A 22,300-nucleotide genomic window follows, 5' to 3' on the forward strand; every position below is an offset into this window, starting at 1 on the left:
GAGTGATGAGGTTGCCCATTGTACGTGATGATCTTAATTTGGGAAGAGAAGGCAGTGTAAGATGTGACACTAGGTGCTTGGTGAAGGTAGTGTGCAGATAATAATGAGATGGATTATATTTTCCTTCATGTCAGGAAGATTGTAGGTATCTGTGCAATGGCCAGGTTCAGGAGATATTTATTGACTCAAGATACAGGTGTTTATAGAGAATATTTAAATCCCAAGGACAATTAAGTAAATATCTGACCTCAGAAAGAGATATGATAGTGTTATTTAATACATAATATCTTCTGTATCTCCTTTTTTTTCCTCTTTACTCTCCATCTATATTCTCTCTATATCTATCTCTCCTCGCTCGCTCTCTCTTTCTCCAATAAGCTTGTCTTATTCTCTTTGTGAGAATATGGACTCAGCATTCCTCTCTCTCCTTTCTGCCTCTGAGAAATCAGTTTTTATTTCAGTTTCAGGGAAAAATATTCAAATGAGTATTTATCTGGAAATATGGATCTATAGATGTACAAAACTGTAATCTTATTCCAATATTTGTTTGATAGGGAGTATCATGATATTGATTTGACTTGTGATACAAAGTTGTACACTGACATGCTTTGTATGTTTTTACCATTTTTACTGTAAAAATTTGCATTGTTGGGGGATTATTAGTGATGTGAATTATGCACAAGTGATGGGTGCATTTTTACAAGATTTTATCCAAGCACAGAGAAAGGTTTTTGAGGTGAGAAACAATATTTTGGACTGCTACAGAAATGCTTCTGTGTAATCTTATATCAGGTTTTTTCCGGATGTCAGACAGTGAGGTTTGATGCTCAACTGTTAGGTAGTTTTATACATGTAATGGTTGTACAATCATACAAGCATGGCTGCTGTTATTTCCAATCCATCACATTTTTAATCAAGTCACATTGTGCGTTCAATCTGTGATTTCACCAGTGTATCAGCATTGCCATGTGGACGTATTGACCCAATTTTTGGCAGCCTTTTTGAGGCAGAATCCGCATCTAAATGATACCACCCCAATGAAGATAATGTAAAGAAAGTGTGCGAAGGGCTGTCTTGTATGGCTTTGTATCCCTTCATTGTTGGATTATTTCATGTATAGTATCACATCTACCTCCTTAGCTGTTTTTATTCTGAACAAAAAAAAGAAGAAGAAGTCTCTCCAATGTTATATTGTACGGGTTTCATAAGTAAATGAAAAATTCTAGGGGAGAAAGAGAAGAGGTGATAATTTTTTTACTACATGGAATTTTTCAGGAGACGGGGAGATTGTTTATAATGTATTATGACAGTATGTATTGACTTGTATTGATGTTGTCTACGTAGTTCATTAAAGACGACATAAAATTCACAAAAATTACATCCTGTGTGAGGTGTCGTTGTCCCTTCTTTGTCCTTGTGTGTTGGCTGATAAGTGACAAGGAACTTCGCTTTGTGACGTCATGTATGGAAAACAATATGATAGAGAAAATATTAAGAAAACATCACTTTTCCAGCATAATGAAAGAACACTTGACATACCTTTTTCAGAAAGCAGGGAAAATAATATTACCCTAAATATGTGTCAGTAATAAGTCGAGGGAATGTGTACTTTTCATTAAAAGCTGAAATTTTGTGAATTTTTAAACATACATGCATTTTCTTTATATCATATTTCATACACAATGTCACAAACTGTAGTAGTCTCATGGCTACACCATAACTTTCAATAATTTATAACTTTTGTCCATAGAGATGTATACTAATAATATACTAGAGCGCGGACTGCGTGTGGCGCGTACGCAGTGCTCGTGTGCCGAGATGAAGAGGCCGCGCGCCATCTTTGTCCGGGCAAAAACAAGCATCGGTCCGGGCAGCGCAGTAGTGGTGGACACGTGAACACGTATACAACAAGCGCTCAAACACGTATTGCCTTTCAGCAAAAAGATGAGGGGGTCGGAGATGAGAGAAGGAAACAACTCAAAAATTTAAGTTGCTAGCATTCTCTTATTATGAGTGGTAAAGAAAATGAAAATAAAAAAAAAATTACTTTATTCTCAACGAGGTAATACTTTCAAGCCGACCAACACGACCATGGTCCATGCAATACAAAGGGTTCTCTTGGTCTCTAGACTGCCGGATGCCCCTTGTGATACAGTATACTGCGTCAATTTTTGTATTTTTTTTTTTTTTTTTGCAGTTATATTTTTTTTCCTGTATGAGGGGACTGCATTCTATAGTCCTAACTGTGTATACGAGTGTTTCATTGTATTTCTTTTTTTTTTTTCTGGTGGTGGTGGAAATGAAATAAATCATTTTTATAAGTACGTGTAGGCATATTGGTTCCATGACATATTGATGTTCAAGCTCGAAATGGTAATGTTGAAGCTTACATAAACCCTAACCCAAATCATAACACCCACGGTGACCCTAATCCTAATCCTCACCCTGCCTTTCTTACAAGAACCAAAAGCCCAATCAGACCCATGATGGTAATTCTACTTTCAGAAAGATATCAATGCCGGAGCATATGTCCTGTCATCGGGCATATATTACGTATTCTGAGCTTTTCTCACACTATCTTAGTGAAATTAACTGCTGGTATAGCAAAGGGTGGAGGAACGTTTTTTGTTTTGTTTTGTTTTGTTTTTTTTTTGGGGGGGGGCTCAAGGGCCAAATAGGGCACTTAGAAATGAGCACTTTTTTAACTTAAAAAGGGGAGTTTTTGTTTTTGTTTTTGTTTTTTGAAATGGGGCAAATGCCCCCTCCCCCGTTCCGCCGACCTTGCATATAGTTATGTACTGTATTAGCTATCTATATTATAGTAGCAATAGATCGAGAATAGCTGAGGGAGGGTGGAGTGCCCCTGACGAATTTTGCAAGACCTTTTCTTTTCTTTTTCCTTCTTTTTTTTTTTTGCCTTGAATCAATCTGTTTAACACACACTATAAATGTAATTTTAGTTACTTGTGAAAGGAATCTCCGCTCCCCTTCTTTTCTCCTGTTTCTACATCCAAAAGCAGCACATGAACCAGGCATTTTGCAACATAGATCTATGCTACTTTAAGTAGAATTTGCGAATTTAAGAACATTTTTCGATTTCCAAACTCCGATGGAGACCTTGGCATAGATGCCAGCCTACTGCCGTTGCATCCCGTCGTCGATCTCCCTGCATGCTCCGTAGCGCTACACGTTATCGGTACGGTCGCTAGTCGAAATTTGCCCGGACCAAAATGGCGAACGCCACCTTCTATCGGTCACAGGGATTTTACGGAGTCCGCCCTCTAGTGTTCTTAGTATACATCTCTATGCTTTTGTCCCTATTGTCTAATTTACCTCAAACTTTCACTATGTGTTCTACTGATATTGCTGCATTTACTCAGTCTACGTGTTTACTTGGATTTCATCCCCCTTTTGTAAGGTTTTCCCTTAACATGTGGGCGTAGGAAATGCAGCAAATTTAGAGATACACTAGGTAATGTTTGAGGTGGAAAAAAAAATCCTTTCAAAAGCTGTAAATGTTTAAGTTTTGTCAAATGTGATTGCCTAAATCTGTAGATGGGAACTCAGCATTTTATTTATTTATTTATTTATTCATTTTGTAATCAGGAGAGAGCAGTAGGGTCTACAGAGAGTGGAATTAAACCATATTTGTAGCTTGAAACAGATTGTGTTATTTTCCACACACTCCCTCTCGGTGATCTCTTGCATGTATCAGGGTTCCCACAGTCATGGAAAATCCTGGAAAATCCTGGAAAAATTTGTGGTCATGGAAAGTCAGGGAATTTGGAAAATTTGTGAAAAGACATGGAATTGCATTTACCTCTTGGCTATGGCAGCTTTCCAGTTTGTCGTGTCTCGCAACTCTCATACTCTGTGATCATACTCTGCTATTATAATTGGTGTTCATGATTTCTATTTTTCCCAGTTTTGTGACATCCCAAATTCTACATAACTCCCGGGACATACTAATGATAATAGATGTACATGTCATGAGTAAGATAGTGGGTGGAACGGATGGCTGTGAGGGGAGGTGGAGGCCATCATAACGTGTCTGATTTTGGAAACCGTGCCAGAAAGGAAGTCATGGAAAAGTCATGGAAAAGTCATGGAATTCTGTTTTCAAATTTCTGTGGGAACCCTGATGTATCTACCTGAATTCACATACAGTGCACTCCTGTCCAAACAAACATAGGTACAGTGTAATGATAATTTCAAAACAAAGTAAAAATTCAGGTTCAAAAATTATTATCCATATATACATGTATCTTTATATTTTTGTTAGCTATAAGAAAATTTCCAATATTACAAAAGAAAACTGCCAGTCCCGAGGGTTGTTATAGCAGGAGTCGCCTGTATATTTATTTGGTTAAACTTTCCCTTGCGCATTAGAATAAACAGCAATGACTGTTATCCAATAAGGGTCTGTTCAGTGGTAGTCCTGTTCTGTTCGACAGTAATGCATCATTTTGCATGTGACATACTAATGTAGAATGACCCTTCCCCATGCCTACCTCACCGAAGGCATGGTGAAAATAAACAATCCTATCTTTTCTGTAGGAACAGGCATTAAAATGAATCATGAGCATGCTCACTGTATGGCATGGATGAGTGAACTATGATTTGCTATGTACCAGGGAAGGGAACGGAAAGTTAGATAATGGTTATGATGTACAATAACAAAATCTTTCCTGTAGAGAACACTGAGATTTGCCAGTAAATTTCCGAGAAGTAAGGTATTGGACAGGCATGGAGGTCTACTGGCACTCTATTTGCAGGATATTGCAAAATGTTCACGGACTTGGTAAATAGTATCAAACCTCCTAGGGTAGTCACACTGGAGCACGCACACACAGGGGTTAAGGGTCATTGCTATAAGACGGAGAACACATCAGCTATGTACACAAAGAACAATGGGCAAAGAGTAAAGTTGTTGAAAGGTGTCAGGATGAATCTCCTCCCACGTTTGAGTAAGGCAGGAAATGAGCAGCAGATTTCTTTTCCAGGGTGGTACAGCTATGCCTGCTTGTTTGTCTTCTGGTATTTGGTCTCCAGGGAGAGTTTCTCCCGGAGGCTACTCCCGGTCAAATTCAATCCAAGTTTGACCTTCCATGTGATAAGGGCAACATGATAACCACAAACCGTGCTGCACCATCTCATTCACAATGGTGTACATGTACACTACCAATACTCACTAATTATCATGCCCTTTGTTTTCTACTCTTTTATTTTCTCCCCCTAAGTCAGCGCATTTTATGTGAGCAACATCATGTTCATGGTGTATCTTTTTATTCAAGGTCTGTTTATCAGCCACTGCTAGTACTGTAAAAGTGGACATTTTCGCGAAAGTGTTTTTTTTTGCACTCGGTGGGGTAAGATGAGTCTCGCATAATTTTTTAACAATTCCGCGTAATCAAGACATCAGCTACATAGGAAACATATGGCAAGCACACAATTTTGCATGCTCTTTTATTTTCGCGATAGTTTCTGGGTGTGTGAAATGCGCAAAAATGTCAGCACTGAGAAAATTTAGACTTTAACAGTATATCATATGGTAAAATAAAATTTCTTTCAGTTTGAGTCATAGTTTGGTAATACATTGTATATCACTGTATGACTTATCTTGAAAATATTCCCGTCTCAAAATAGCAATGTTTTTTTTTTTCTTTTAAGACTTTGCACAGATTTAATGAACTCAGTTAAATCCACTCTATCCAAAATACAATTTGCAGTAAACTTTGGAGTTGCCAATTTGTTGACAAGGCAATGATATTAATAATGATGATGATGATGATGATGATGATGATGATGATGATGATAATGATAATGATACTAGTAAATAATAATAATGATAATAATAATGATAATAATGATAATGATAATAATAATAATAATGATAATAATAATAATGATAATAATAATAATTATTATTATTATTAATATCATTATTATTATTATTATTATTATTATTATTATTATTATTATTATTATTATTATTATTATTATTATCATTATCATTATCATCATTATCATTATTATTATCATTATTATTACTGAACACAGTAGATTTTAGTCATAGAAATACCCTTATGTAAGAGTATACCTAGGGAGTCTGCTCAAAACACCTATCCCTGAGACAATAATATATCTGTCGGTAGTTGGATTGCAATGAGAAAATGTTTGTGAAATAAAGCAAAGGTAACATTTCTTCGAAACCTTTCCACCAAGGGAAATCAAATCACAATCTGCTACATAGTTTTCCTCACGTTATGGATTTTACGATCTGCTTGCACTATGTTGTCTGGCTTGAGGACTTTCAAGGGTGTGTACAGTTCTGGTCGAGGTGAGGATTTAGCTTTTCACATTTAGCGAGATATTCAGAAATCAATCTATGAGATGTTAAAGAGCATGCAATTTTAAGGGGTATCAAAAGTTTATTTGATGTAAATCGGTTTTGAAATGGCTGAGATATCCAAAAACAAGGTGAAACAAAGAGATCCTTATAAAGTTGTGGCATGTAGTCTTTTATAATTATCACTTTTTGGGATGTCTCAGCCATTTGAAAACCAATTTCCATCGAATATAAGTTGAATCCTTCTTAAAATTACATGCTCTTCATCATATTTCAGAAGAGGTTTCTCACTATCTCACTTAGGAATGTAAAAAACATGAATCCCCACCTCAACCAGTACTGTACAGCCCCTTTCAAGAAGAATTTGGCTTTATGAAACTCAAGATCAATCCTCGACCCCACAGTAGTTACATGTACTGTATACTCTATTTATACATGTACAGTGGCGAATCTATGGGGAGTGCACCGGGCGCGCTACCCCCTATACTTTTTGCTGAAACAAAAGAAATAAAAAGAACACAATGGTGGTGGGGGGGGGTGCATGTGCCCTCTCTAATTTTTGTAAAGATGCCCCCTCTTCATGGAATTCCTGGATCTGCATCTGATTTAGAAACTCAAAATTATTTCACAGTCCCCCAGGGTAACAGCTACAGTGTGAATGTATGCAGAAAATTACAGCTACTCTTATATTAGAATTGACAGGAAGCCAGAACATCTTGGAAATGAAGTCCCTCTACTCACATTCAGATAAATAAGTATTGAAATGATTCACATCACAAACACGTTTGCACAGAGAAATATACACAAACAGCTATCATCCCAATAATCAGAAGAGCACAATGAATACTTCAGAAGCTCTAAATACTGGAATTAAAATCAAAATACTCTTTATTTAAAACATCAGCTTGGAGAAAGGCTCATGATAATGAGCAACAATAAATACTGCTGGATACAGCAGGCATAATAAAAAAGTTTACATGTAATTCAATGGCCATTTGATACACAGAAGACGTCGTGCCCAAAAACCATTTCCATAAATAACAACTTGTGTCGCTCTGTTAATTTTGTTATAAATACAATGTATGCAGAAATTTGATGAGCCGTGTTTCATCAAGTAATGAAATTGAAACCAAGATGCCTGGCATACAACACTTTTAATACGGTCAGGTGACCATGGTTCATATGACTCAAGACACTCATCCAGGGATTTTTACACCAATACTGACAAATCAAATGCCCACAGTGAAGGATTGCTTGGCTCGTTGACATAGTATCTGCTGTCTCCATGTTCTCTTCAAAGAGTCTCATCTCTCATCTCTAGAGGGCAGCATATGTATGCCTCACAAGGCCCTATATAGGTCTCACACCTGTAAATCATTCATGCAAAATTCATTCCTCAAAGAGGTGTCATCTCTACAACTACTGAATACTTTTGAATTTCAGGTCTCACTAATGCTTACTTTGTGAATCAACTTAACTCTTTTCATGCCAGGGATTTAAACTTCAGACAGTGTGTATAATGCTACAAGGTTTTCTGTAGCAATTGACACTCAAAGCACCAAAAAAAAAATTAATGTACAAGATCAAAGTTGCTACTGCATTTTTCTTTGGTAATGATGACGGATTTCTTTTACAACTTACAGACTATGGCACAGTATGATCACAAGTAGAAAAGCAACGAACATATCTCGGGGGAGTATTTGACTGTATAAATACCAGGATTTGTCTTCACTAATTGTTGTATTGTGACCTTGTCTACATTCCTTTTCTTTGACAGCAAACAGCTTGTTCATGACAAGTGTAAAATGGTATCAAAACTCCAGCCTTAACACTTGTTTCTGGGCTAAGTATGAGCACATAGGCAGCAATCTTCCCATTACTACAGGGACATCAGACACTATTATTTCCTACATCACAAAAAAAAAAAAACACACTTAAGCATAGCTGTGACAGAAAAGATATACCATCAGAAGATTCCTGATACTATGCATGTACACTCAACTCTGCCGTAGTCCCCCCTCAGGTTCGTTACAGCTGTTTGCTGCCCTCTTGTGTTATCCCAAAAGAGCATCTCTATCAATAAATCCTTGATTGCTTCAACTCTGTTTCTAACATTGGTAATGATTTATGTACGACATCAAAAGTAATTTCAAGCAGAAGTCATGTATGATTTAATAAGAATAATATCAACCAATCAGAGGGCAGCAAATTCAAAATCTAATAATAAATGTACATATTGCATGAGATTAAAACTAGAAATAAGAACATTTTTCTTTATTCACCGGGATTCATAGAGCACACTGGTGCTTCTTTCCAAGCTCCAATAAGATTCTTTGATGGCCTGAAAGACACCACACAGATCATCAGAGCACACCATTGGTTGAGACTTGGTTCAATGAAATTCATCAGACATCACCTCATAATTCAGCCCACATCAGATCACATTTGTCAAACTTGCCTTTTCATCCATGTCAATTTCAAGTGCAGAGGGGTTTATTTGTGTGTGTATGTGTGTGTCCAGGTGTCAAGAGTGGAACAAATAATCTATCAAATAATACATTATAAACCTGATTTTTTAACTCACTTCACAGACCTTAAGTTAGTAACCTCTATCCACGCATGAAGAAAGCAATCGTGCCTTAGTATCCAAAATATGAACTGGTGGGGTACAAAGGGAGGTGAGAACCCTGAGAATTTTACAAAATTGTGAAAATACTTCTGACATGTATTACAGCTGGTTCATTCCAACAGCATCTTTATGTGAGTCTGCCTCAGAGCATTAAAAAGGCAAAATACAAAAATAATTCTTTACAGGACCATAATACTTTGGAACAGTAACCTTCCCAAAAATAAGATTCCCGTTCCTTCTGTATTGATGCTTCTGTGAATCTTAGAACAACATTCCTTTTATAATGCTCTCATTTACTGATGGAGATATGTCCCTAATACACACATGAAAACATTGCACTATGTATACAACTTGTAGACAAGTTGATATACTTACAGACTAACATGTAAGACTGTGCTACATTGAGATAACAGTAATAACACAGAAACCTCTATCTTCCTTTAGCATACTGAGTCAGGTGGAGTCAGCTGTGATCTCCATCATATGATATGACAGGCAAGACATTTACTTGTTGGTAAGCTGAGGTGAGATACGATATGAGAACATGGACCATTCTTGATTCAGAAACATTTATGATTTAAAGCTCTCTGATGTCAGTCAGCCATGCACTGGTTGAGATGATCTACAGCAGGAATCATGTGGTTCTTCCTCCAATGCGATCAAAGGTGTGTAGGACCTTCATTACTAGAGGGTCATCCAGTAGGTCTGGATCTGGCTGCCTCCTGGGCCCATAGAGGGCTAGCTCTGCCCTCTCCTCGTCCCCCCAGACGGCGATGACTGGTTCCTCCTGGCACCCAGTAACAAGCTGGTCTACTGGGCTGGAGTTGACGATGAGCTCATGGATGTATTGGATGCGATCCTCGCGCTCTGACAGGTTCTCAGAGTACCACTCATAGTAAGGGATCTGATGATAGAGCAAAGTAGCAAAAGAGAAAAGGGATGTACACTGTTAAGTTGTGAATCTTCATAGAAAAACAAAGAAGGACATAAAAAAGAACACATATCTTGACTACAGAAAGAAAGAATCCGACACCATTGTGACTGTGACAAATTAGCCAAACAAGAGTAAAGCACATATATCATATATAGGATGATAGGAAGAAATGTTCAGAGAGCAGATGATCAAAGCTGACAGGATGCATGCAAGCTGCTTGAAGTACGAGGCTTCACATACATGTACCAAATTTTTGGGGACTGAAGGATGACTTGGGATGAAGGTAGCACAATAGCTAACAATGTATTCATAACTTGACTTGAAGTTCTCTCATTATTCAATTGCACACTGCTTGACTGGTGACTGTTTCAGACCGAATCCTTTTAACGAGTGGCATGTTTTGAGGCTGCATGCCAAAGAATTGTAGCATAGAATGCAGGTCAGCACTGGTGAGACATAGAGAAAGTTAGTTTAGTATCATGCATTTTAAATGTTGAGAAAACAGTCACATGAATGGAGTGAAATAGAAAATGTATTTACAAGTGATTTGGTCTGTCATGCAAAATTCATGTTGGCACCCAGTTCATGACAAACATACTCAATTTAATCAGCTCTAAAAGGTGAAAATCTTCATGATTCCTGACCTCATGACATCAAAATCTCTTTGAATCAAAGCTTCTTCTCATAATATTTCAAAAAGAATGTCTGGTAAACTCATTTTGCAGATAAACTTTGGGGTCATTTGTTGTGTTGGATACCAGACTTCACTGAGACAATCAGATAACAGTATTAGTACTCTGCATATGACTTGCCATTACCTGAACATATTTGTATCCCATCAGCTCCAGCTGTCGTTTCTTCATGGTCACTAAGCCCAGGGCATGAGGGGAATTGGCACAGTACATGTTGCTGGACAGATAGTCAATGGCAACCCTGGCAACAAGAAAGTGATACAGGTGATTAGAATGACAGAGAGCCCTTCATCCTCTGTACAAGGTGCAGTAAACAAATCACTTGATACTATACAAACTTCTCTAAAACACACAGTTACTTCAACAGATTACTAAGCTAATGCTTGGTTACCGGTATAAAATAGTTGAAATATTATAGGGCAAATGAAAACAAGACAACTTGACCTGCCTTTGAAAATGTATGCTATGCCAAGACTACCTGTAAAACATAGCAAAGGAGAAGATCATGCTCAATGATTAATTAAAATTACAGTCTTAATGCTACCTAGAAAGTTCCATAAACTATCCAACATCTAATGTGTGAGAAGGGCACAGATATCACGTTCATAATATGAAAATGATGAAAGCCACCATGTGTGCTAGTATCTTGGTACCTTTGTGCACCCTCTGGTAGGTGTTTGGTCTGAGTTCCCCACTGCATGAGATCAGCTAAGACCCCTCCAGCCACAGCACCCAGTCGATTCAACACACTGCCATAGTCTGCACATGGTAGAGGGCTCCCTTCAGAGTCCAGCACACACTCAAATGCTAATGAAAGGAAGGAAAAGCAGACGACTTCACCATCAATTTATTAAGACTATCTATCTTTAAAGGGATGGTACAGTATTGATGGAGATGAGAATTGGGCTTTTAACTTTCTGCGAGATACCAAGAAAACACTTATGATATAGTACAGAGCATACCATTTTAAGAGGAATTCAAAGTTTATTTGATGAAAGTCGGGTTTGGAATGACTGAAACATCCAAAAACAAATTAAAACAAAGCGATCATAATAAAGTGTGGGTCCCACACTTCATCAGAATCGCTCTTTATTGGATATCTCAGCCATTTCAAAACCAATTTTCATCAAATAAACATTGAATTCCTCACAGAATTACATGCTCTTTCATCTTTACGAGGTTTCTCATTATCTCACCAAAAAATGTTAGAAACCTGAAATTAGGTCTCAACCAAAACTTAACGATCCCTTTAACCACCAATTCATGTAAATGCTCTTTGCGTGATGACTGTTAATATATGGGAAACTGATATTTGAAGGGCTCATAACATGTCTTCCTCTTTTCTTGATACAGCTTATCTTTCTCTCTTGCTCCCCTTTCTCTTCAATTCTCTTACCACATCCATGTCAGTCAAAAGCAGAGAATGAGCCACGTTTGACATTTATTATGAGGAGCTTATCACTAAAACAGAACAGGTTTTGAGAACTAACAATCTTTGGAAATACAAATACACAAATAAACTTAGGACTGTATTTTTAACTGGCTTTCCTGAATTTCACTTTAATGAAAGGTGTAAAGATGACACAAGAGAGTAACTGACTGAAGTGCTTTTCTGATGTCGCTGAGTGAAGCATTCAAAATTGAATCATATTTTCGGCACTAAAGTTAAAGAGGAACCTTATGCTAACCACATTTATATAAATTTTTCACAGAAATGAAGGCTGCATGCCCAGTAAGTTTTAGTGAATTCAAACATATACCGAAATACCAAAAACTAATGAATATAAAGAGTACTCGATGAAAGTATAAGACTAAGTGTTTCCTGAACCTTGCATGAACGTGATACTAGGACTTGTTCACTGTAAAGCAAGAAATGTTCGCAGAAAGAAATTTTGGGGAATCGAAGCCGATGGCCTTTTTCGTGGCATGAAATTCTCACAAATCACCACTTGCATCCAATGAATATACACAAGGACTTCTGCTTGTATCTTAATTTCATGATTCTTGGCTCTAATGACATTTGCGAATCAAACTGTCCCAGAATGTCCCAAATATCCTAAGTGGACTAGAACAGTTCCTTGCTTGTGATTGACACTATGAAGGAGGGATCTACAGAACTCTTGATTGAATAAATTTCAGAACAATGCTTACAGATGTCGTAGTGATATGGTGTGATGACAAATGAGCGCAGGAACTGCGGTCCACCAAGAACCTCCACGAGGGTCTTCTGCACTTCTCGCAAAGCAGTATTGAAGTAAACTTTACCTGTCATCAGAATAAACAAATTGTCATGGTAATAGATAAATGACAGAAAGGAAACCTCTTTATTTTGTTGATCTATCGACCTTTTTAGGATGATCTCTTCTTGATGATGGTAGCATACACTGACAAGTCACCTACTCCTAAAATGCTGGCTACATACCTTATCAATTTAAACTCTGCCTTAAGTACTAAAAGGGAGACATTACATCATAGAGAAACTAGAAAAGTGCTTGGATAGCCGGACCTCCACAATTTCCACTCATATTGTAATTGTAACAAAAAATCTTAAATATTTCTGGATCCAGGCAGTGATCTGGATCACTACAAAAATTTAATCATCTGCTCCTGGTGCCATTCTCAACTTTTTCCTGAAAACAGAAAAACCAATGCCAGCAAAAACATAACCTCCTTGGCAGAAACAATCTTCAGAAACATTTGGTTTACACTCTCAGCTACCACAATACTAGGTGAACTCTTTCTTGTCAGGAATGACAACTGGTACACTTAGATTTAGAAATTGCTCTTCAACATATACAAAATCTCATGAGCGTGAAGAAGATTAATCTTTGACTTTCAAGTATGCATTGACTTTGAGAAGTACCAAGTTACCATTCAAATATACTGCGTACATCAAAGACATGGGGGAAAAAAAATGCGGAAGGTAGGGGAGAGCAAATACATTGTATCTTTCACACAGAAAATGTTCACTGAAATACAGTTGGTTATTCATAGTGAACATTTGCAAAAACAAGCACTGAAAAAAATATGTTTCCATCCTTTCAGCAATTGGAGTAATGCTAAAACTTACAACTTGTTTTCATCTGAAGACAGAAAATAATTTAGTCACAAGGGCTAACACCATTGCTCATATCAAACTTACGAGTCTTGAGAATGTCCTGACAAAAGTCTTCATGAAACCAGGGAACCTGCAGCTCTGGACACTCCACTGCCAGTGAGCGATTCAGGTTCATCAGCTTACGGCGGTACATCGTGCTCCTATCAGGGATGGCTGCAGAAAAAAATTCCTATGATGAAATGCTACCAATTCCTCCTGTAATTCAATAATGCTACATTCCTCCCCTTTTTTTTTTTAGTTTGGGCTATCACATACAAACTAAAAATTGCCATGCCATTCTGGTTCTTCTTACTAGTGATATTTGGTAAAATCAAATACCTGCAAGCTCTCCATTTGCTGCTTATGGAGATTGACAAATCCCTTGAATAACTATGCAACTTGTATCTAGCTATTACAAAGAATGAGTCAAGCAAAAACAAAAGCAAAAACAAAACAAGCACAAACATTTTAAAATAAAACCCATATCACAGAAAACAAATTAAAATATGATGGTTTGCTATTTACAGAAATAACTGACATTTCTCACCTTCAAGCTCCTCATCCAGTCTGGTGAGAAATTCCAGACTAAAGATCTTCTTCAGGATCTGCTCTGGAAACCGCTGGCTCAGAGCACACATGTTTGCAACATCAACGACATACCCAGCTGGAAGACTGTCCAAGAACTGTTCGATGCGGCCTATGCACGCTTCATACAGCTGTGAGGCATTTGGGGGTTGGTAGTTCAGCAGACTATATGGGCTAAGAACACATGCTACTTGCAGTGGGGTGATCTTGTTGATGTTCTGTGCAAGGATGTTGGCCATCTCATCCAGAAGATCTACCTGCAGGTATTTTGAGCGGGTGATGTTCTTTGCGCAGTCAACAGCCAGCTGGGGTGTCAGTTTGGACAGGACATGAGAGTAGCGCTGCATGGCAACCCTCACCAGGAATGCCTGATCACCTTCCTCCAACAGAAAGTCTACAATGTTGTTTAGATAGTACACACTGGTGACCTGGTTGATTGAAGTGATGGCCAACTCCTGGAGCTGTTGTAGGAGACTGCTGCAGGAGTTTGGAACAGTTCCTTCTCTTTGCAGTTTGTGGGAGATTCTTACTATCGAGCTTAGGAGCTGATTGATTCCTGGGGTGTGAAGCTGGGGGAGAATAGCTGATGCCTTCTTAAAGACAAGACCATGCACAGAGTTCAGAGGTAGAAGCGATATGCAGTAGATGATATGAATGATGCGGTTAGGGACTATAGAATCTTCCAGCATGCGCAACAAATCTGCATAAATGTTCTGGTACAACCTTTCATCCACACCATCGACTTTGGACAGGAATTCCAGAATTCTAGCGATGCCTTCAGAAGACAAGTTCTGCATGTCACAAGTCATGACCTTTCTAACAATCTGTTTGGTCAAGGGTTTCATGGCAACATAGTTCATCATTCTCAGTCCATGGCACAAGTGATGCAGCCAGGAAAGCGGTACTTCATTGACAATTTCAATTGCTTTATCCTCAAGCATGAATTTGGTATCTGCTGAAGCTCTTACAGCTAGTATTTCAATGGCAAGACTTGCTTCAAGCCCATCTGTGAGTTCAGGCAGCCTCTGCTTCAGATACTTGCGTACCTGAGCACGACTTCCTTCCCCACTGTTATCAAGATTTGAGAAGAGATTGTACATTGTGCAAATATCCCTCACACTGAGCATGCCTGCCTCCATTTTCTCCAAGAAAATCTCCTCACATTTGAGTAGTAGCCCCCTTGGAGCTCCTGGCACTTTACCCATCGTTTGAACAATCCTTCGCAAATCGTTTGAGCCGAAATCATTTTTGTCAAGTTCATTCACAAACTGTGCAGTCTTGGCATAAGTACGTGAACACAGATTCTTTGAGGCGAGGGGCAGACACTCCCTCATCCAAGCTGACAGTTCCCTGACATTCTCCACAGAGTCTAGTTTCTGACTAAAGGCATGTGTCACAGCCCCGAATGATGGCGCCCTCCACTCACTCAAGTCACTGAGGCACACTGCTACTTTGGACAGCTGCTTGCATGACATTTTATCGAGACGCGACAGAGTCCTATTCCTCAGCTCTCTGATCAGGCTGTGCTTCGTGTCAGGTGCCAACAACTTCAGGGAGGCATAGAGGACATCTGCCAAGACCTCATCCTGCATCAAATGGACTTTATTCTCCACTAGGACACACAGGGTGAGGAAGTCTCTGTGGGTCTGCACTTCATTCTCGAGAACTGTCTTCCTGTTTGCAGTAAACTTCATCACCTCCCACAGCTGTACCATAGCCTGGCTCACGTGATCTTCATTCAGCTTTGCCCGATTCTGGCCTACCATCATCAGGAGGCTTACGTGGTCTGGACATGCTTGGATGTCTTCCAGCAGCCCGACAGAGGATGAAGTGTGAAAGTTTCTAAGTCCCCGCTGGTGAGAGGTGACATCCCTTACTTTGCCATCTGTCTTGGGAGATGTATGTAAGGAGTTTGATGTGCTGCACATGGCTAATTCTCTTTGTTTTGAACATGACACCATCTGCTGATGACAGTTGTGAAGAATTTTAGCCTGCCTGGCATGGAGAGCCTTGGAAAGACTGGGTCTGGGTGTCACATATGGCGAGTGAAGACTAGTCTGATATCCTGCTCTCAGCAGTAACCTTGAGCTTGCCATCTTTGCCTAAAGTTGACACATACCATCACAAGTTTGACTGCAAGGCCTGTGAACGAGAATAACAAAAGAATCTGACTTTGTATTTAAGAATGAATTTGGTGAATAAGGGAAACAGACACATTAAACCATAGGGATACACAAAACATCCATCATACTGAATTTGCAAATCTTTTCGTTTTCCATCATTCTCCTCTCCTTTTGTTCATCCGTCATTATTCAGTCACGCAACAGAAACACACACAAACACAATCACAGAGACTCCAACCATAAGCACCTTCTGATCTGGAGATTCTCCCGCCTGAAACCCCTAGCAAACGGGAGACTCCAACTTGATGTGCACGAAGCGCATATCACGAGCGCAAGGTTCCTTGCGGCCGGGGTCCAGGGCCCGCTTGGGCCCTGGAAGCTCTTTATAATAAGGGTTCTTGATGCTCTCCCGTGCTATCTAAGGCTTATTTTTCAACATACGAAGACAAAAAGTAAGAAATCATTTCAAATGGGAGACACAGAGCCAGGGCGGGAGAAATTAAATCTTAAGAGGGAGAACGGGAGATTTTGCAAAAGTGGGCTTTCGGCGGGAGATCTCCCGTCGAAAGCGGGAGAGTTGGAGTCTCTGCAATCACATAATCCATCCATGCACACTCCAAACATATAAATCTGGGCCCCATTTCATAAAGTTGTCATCAAATAAACGCTTTATGAAATGGGGCCCTGTTCTCATATTTTTATTTGCCATACCCTGAACCCTGAACTTATGATTCATCATAGCAATTAGCTCCTGTAATTTTATCAGAAAATATGCATAGCTAAACAAATAAATAAATTCTTATAAGTTCTTATAAGGTCAACATTTTGCATGGTGCCACATCACCTGAATTGCCCGCAAGCCAAAAATGTAAACCCCTCTCAGAAATCTTTGTTTGCTGTAAATTTACCCAATGGCGATGATGACATGTGACATCCATGAATGATCTTACACTAAATTTACACTACAGACTAAAATGAACAAACATGAACAAACGTATAGACACACACACACATAAATGAACGAACAAACAAACAGATGAAGGCATATTCCAGATAAATTTACGTCGAGCCATTTCCATTTTCCAATCACTCAGAGCAGTTTGCAGATACACCGTAGTACACTCACACAGAGAGAAATGATATGGGACTACGAGATAGTCACAGTTGCACTGAAGCAGCATGGCCCTGATGCTGAAAGATTACATGAACTTTTCACAGAATGCAGAATACAGCCAATGGTCATGTTCCATATCTTTATACATAAAGTAACGAAAGAACACCTGTTTTACCTGTAACCCGAAGACGTTGATTACAGCTGAATTTGAAACCTTAGCTCTGTACTACGCTGACACGGACGTACACCGGTCGAGAATCCATTCACCTTTTTCGCACGTACAATCGTCGTCAACACTGTACTGTTTATGGCCAGCACAAGAACAACATTTATGTAAGCCGTTACCAAATTGGCCCTTACATAAAACCAAGGCATTGCGTAAGTGTGTCTCCGACGCTTCGGCCGTATGTATGAGTACTATGTACGGTACTGTACCCTAGGTCTACTACCGGTCAGATAGATTGGACCTTATACAATCTTCCTGTGTAGGTATATTATTAAACATCCTTTTTAATAACTTTTGGACCTTCGAAGGATTTTAACTCTTGCTTTAACATGAGGATTTTTGATGCATCAAAGAAACAGAGAAGGAAAATGCACAATGGAAATGATAGATAAGAAATACTGCAAAGTCAAAGTTAGAATTTCAAAGGTTTCAATTTAGTTTTAAGTTCAAGTTCATTTCCATTGCCACTGGCACTGAATACATAGTAAAATGTAAATTACAAAAATAATATTCACGAATTACAGCAAGAATATATCACAGACATTGAAAATGAGGAAAACGGCATTCAGAAAATTGGTGTAACTCTGTAAGAGGAATAGGCTAAAGTTAAAGAAGAAGATCAGAAGAAGTACGTTGTATTGGGGTACCACAGGTCATGATAATCACTGGCGTAGTCAAGTGGGGGGGGGGGGGGGGGGGGGGGGGGGGGGGGGCAGTCGCTCCTCCCCCCTCCCCCTTGATTTAGGACCGGGGATTTGGAAGGCGGGGGGGGGGGGGGGGAGAAAACTTAATGCGTGTAGGTCCTGTTGTATGCATGTGAAGTTGTTCTCTTTCAACTTTTATCGATTAAGTTTATTGTTCCAATATTTTACTCAAAGGTGTGAACCAGATCGTTAAATTTCAATTCTGAAATTGTAAAATCTCTCTAGCTGGAGAGGTGCATGGATACCCCTCCCACACCCTCCTCCTCTGAGCCCCGCTATCCTTAGTACACTTTTCGAATTAAAAAAAAAAAATCTGAATAATTCTGAGTGCACAAGACTACACTTTATTTAAAAGGAGGCTCAAAACGAAATATACGAGATATCTCAATTTCAGCTTCAAAAAGGCAAAAGCTCCCTTCGTATGGGAAGGGTCGGGAAATAGCACTCTTCCACGCCTTCTTCCTGCTTCCACCCCCCCCCCCATGCACACTAGTAAACTATAATGGCTACACTTTGAACATAGATGGTTTTCCAAATATGCCACAAAATGTGGGCACCAGAATGTTTAACTGCAACCGTAAAGATACGATACAAATACAATGTATGATAAGAAATATCCTCCTGCTTTGTCTCCTTGTTACAGACTTGTTACACTTCCCTGATTTACAAATTTCCTCTGATATTCCTCTGATATTTCCTCTGGTGTGCGCCGGATCGTTGAATTACAGTTCTAAAAATAAAAATGAAAAAGCTCCCTCAAATATGGGAGGAGTAATATCCACCCTCCCATTCCTTGCTCCCCTCTATCCAGAACTAGTGCACTTTGGGAATGACAATATCCGAATCCCCCCCCCCCCAAAAAAAAAAAAAAAAAAATAAGTGTGCTTCAGATCTCTCTCTATTTTTTTTTTCATATTCTTGTAAAAACGTAAGAGCTCCGTCAGGGTGTGTGTGTGTGTGTGTGTGTATGCGGGGGGGGGGGGGGGGGAATCCCCCTCCCACGAACTTCCCCTGCCTCATATAGATTAGAACTTGTACACCCTAGTGATAATGCACATGCGGAATATGAGTTGAGATTGCGTGATTTAGCTTCAAACACTTCCCTGAAAGGCCTTATTTATTTCCCTTATCTCATTATTATTTTTTGTTGTTGTGAAAAGAACATTCGAAGTATTTATTTCATCAAAAGTTCTCACCAGATCGCTGAATTTCAGGTCTGAAACTGTAAAATTTCCCTCTTGCGGGAGGAGAAATCCCCTCTCTTACATATCCTTGAGCTCATGATATTGATCTTAAGAAATGATACAACTGAGAAATTTATTCAAAATGTAATGGTAACATTTTTATAGGCACATTCTTGTTATGCCTATAATAATCAACACCAAACTACTGCTACCTTACTTAAACCAGTTGGACTGTTCCAAGTCAATGAAACACGGAGAAACATGCATCAAATTGCAGCATGTCTATAGAACATCAAAATGCAAAAAAGTTCTCACTGCGGGAGGAGGGACACCACCCCCGCCCCCCCCCCCCTCGCTCTCATACAAAACGCCCCCTCAAGATCATCCATTAATCCTGGCTACGCGGGTGGGGATAATGAATATTGATTTTAATATTGTGAATTCATAATTTAGATCGCGAATAACGAACATCACCTTGAATAAACAATGAAGAGGGGGCAATTATAGTCCAATTATGAGACCAAACAAGTATCAGATCTATATCACTAAATTAGAAAATGTGGCTATTTTTAGTTAAAATTGCATTGATTGGTGCACTCATTATCATTAATTGAATGTAGGCCTAATGTTTACAGAGAGAGAGAGAGAGGGGGGGGGGAAGACAAGTGGATGTACAATGTATTATTGTCTTGAACATGATTATGCATTATGTATATGCGAGAAATGTCAGCTTAAAACAGATATTCCATAATCTGACAATGACGTGCACCTATTTATTTTCATGATATTCACAGCATGATGGTCACTGATTAAATTGGGGTGCACGTCACGAGACCGACACCCACGAGTCATACAGCACACAAGTCATACAGCTCACAAGTCATGCAGCCCACGAGTCATACAGCTCACAAGTCAAACAGCCCATGAGTTCGACACTAAGCCAACATGGCCCACGAGACCGACACATTACGCGTCGTGTTGTATCTTTAGAATTCTTGGGCTGTTTTTACTTTTGTCGAACTTATGGGCTTTATTTGCCTAGAGTCGAACTCATGGGCTGTATGACTCGTGAGCTGTATGACTCATGGACCTGTTTTCAATGACCCCAAATAAATAGGCCTATATTGCAGCAAGCTGAAGGTGCGCAGTAGTAGAAATTATATGTTTAAAACTTTTTTTGATACCTATATTACAATAACAGAACAGACAAAAGACTCCAGTACTTCGGAGTCGGGATGTTTTACAGAGAAATTAATTCGATCCTAAATTTTAAGATCAACTTACAATCATGGTAAGCTGTGTGTGAATTCAATAATATTCTAACTTCAATGTTAGAATGAAAATTTTGGAAAATTGTTCATACAGTCATTATAAACAAAAAGAAAGTAATGGACAAAGGATTGTTCTGTAAATTTTAATGGCAATTTAAAAATAGATTCTGGAAACACTAGATAAAAGTACATGTAAAAAGAGATGTCGACGGCATACAATTATTTTAAGTTAAGTTATTTTATCATAACTTTTAAGTTCTACTTAGATTCTCCGTGAAGCACCTCCAGGGTATATACTGTGGGATGTGGAAGTTATTATGTATGGGTTAAGCTAAATTCTAGCTGAGGATTAAGAAGGAACCTACCTATGTTGCTTACAATTATTTGGTTATTCTTTACCCCTAAAAATGTGCAATTGCCATGGGAACTGCATCCTTCTCAACTGCTACATTACACATCCAAGATTAGAAAGTAAATAGGCCCTTCACGAAATGCCATGTATAGTTATCAGTTTGAGCGCGTATATCAACTGCCGAAGCTATTACTGCTCTGAATGAGCAGAGTTTTATCAAAGTATGAATCGACTGTGGCCCATCAGGCAAGCACACCATAATTCAACAACATACAGCGCACATTTCGCAGGGAATATTTAAATTTCAATTTCTTGATAATATCAACATTTTTTTTACAGCAATATAAGCACTTAATACGTAAATAAGTATGCCGGCGCATTGTCCAGGTCAATTTATATCATCAATATAAAAACCTTTGTAATGAATACAGCCTGTGTAATATGTACCTATTCAAAAACTTCGTTTCCATGCATTAGGGTCCTACTGTTTGACTATCACTGAATCACACACACACACACACACACACACACACACACACACACACACAAACACACACATTTTTTTGTTTTCCAGTAATCTTTATTTGATTTCTATAATGTAACATAACAGAACATTCAGCTTGAATGTATGCAACAGTATATTCAATCATTGATTCAGAAAACAAAAAATAATCAGTATAAATATAAAAACAATCACCAAGTTATTAGACATAGGGAGATGATAATGATAACGATTTTTTTTCAATTTCTTCCATATCTCTCATTGTATTATATTATATTGGTCTTTAGCTATCCTTGCTACTTTGAAGAATATTTTCAAATGAACGACAAAATATCAATTTCTGCATTTTTTTTTACCTTTGTGCCTTTGATTTTATGTGTAAAGTTTCCCTTTGTATTAACCTACTACTTTGATAGCCAATTAAATTACCTTTAATATGGTATAAGATACATGTTTTTTAATACGAACATTCTATGAGAAATATGAACTTGAAAAAGTGTTAACTTGTTGAGTGAACACACACACACACACATATATA

The 22,300-nt window shown here is 38.6% G+C and overlaps 1 protein-coding gene across 1 annotated transcript; it reads right to left on the reverse strand.

Annotated features, from left to right (window-relative positions):
* Nucleotides 1–9,612: 9,612 nt before the first annotated feature.
* Nucleotides 9,613–16,270, reverse strand: LOC139725757 (FAST kinase domain-containing protein 1, mitochondrial-like). The gene is made up of 6 exons (XM_071636839.1): nucleotides 14,249–16,270; nucleotides 13,747–13,875; nucleotides 12,756–12,869; nucleotides 11,258–11,411; nucleotides 10,731–10,845; nucleotides 9,613–9,882 (listed from the first exon to the last, which is right to left on the reverse strand). The coding sequence occupies exons 1-6, from the start codon at nucleotides 16,245–16,247 to the stop codon at nucleotides 9,613–9,615; spliced, it is 2,781 nt and encodes a 926-aa protein (XP_071492940.1). The 5' UTR covers nucleotides 16,248–16,270.
* Between the last annotated feature and the right edge of the window lie 6,030 nt (nucleotides 16,271–22,300).

Source organism: Diadema antillarum, unplaced genomic scaffold (assembly GCF_040938485.1).
Source record: "Diadema antillarum isolate AM-2024a unplaced genomic scaffold, OU_Dant_1.0 seq00000059_RagTag, whole genome shotgun sequence".
NCBI classification, from domain to species: domain Eukaryota; kingdom Metazoa; phylum Echinodermata; class Echinoidea; order Diadematoida; family Diadematidae; genus Diadema; species Diadema antillarum.

Bases quoted from the DNA above. Each gene is read 5' to 3' on its own strand.
- LOC139725757 (XM_071636839.1), bottom strand. From the start codon at position 16,247: ATGGTGTCATGTTCAAAACAAAGAGAATTAGCCATGTGCAGCACATCA. The intron at 12,870-13,746 runs GTAAGTTTGATA...TTCTGATGACAG, and splicing joins TCAGGACATTCTCAAGACTC to GTAAAGTTTACTTCAATACT. The intron at 11,412-12,755 runs GTAAGCATTGTT...TCCTTTCATTAG, and splicing joins ACCATATCACTACGACATCT to CATTTGAGTGTGTGCTGGAC.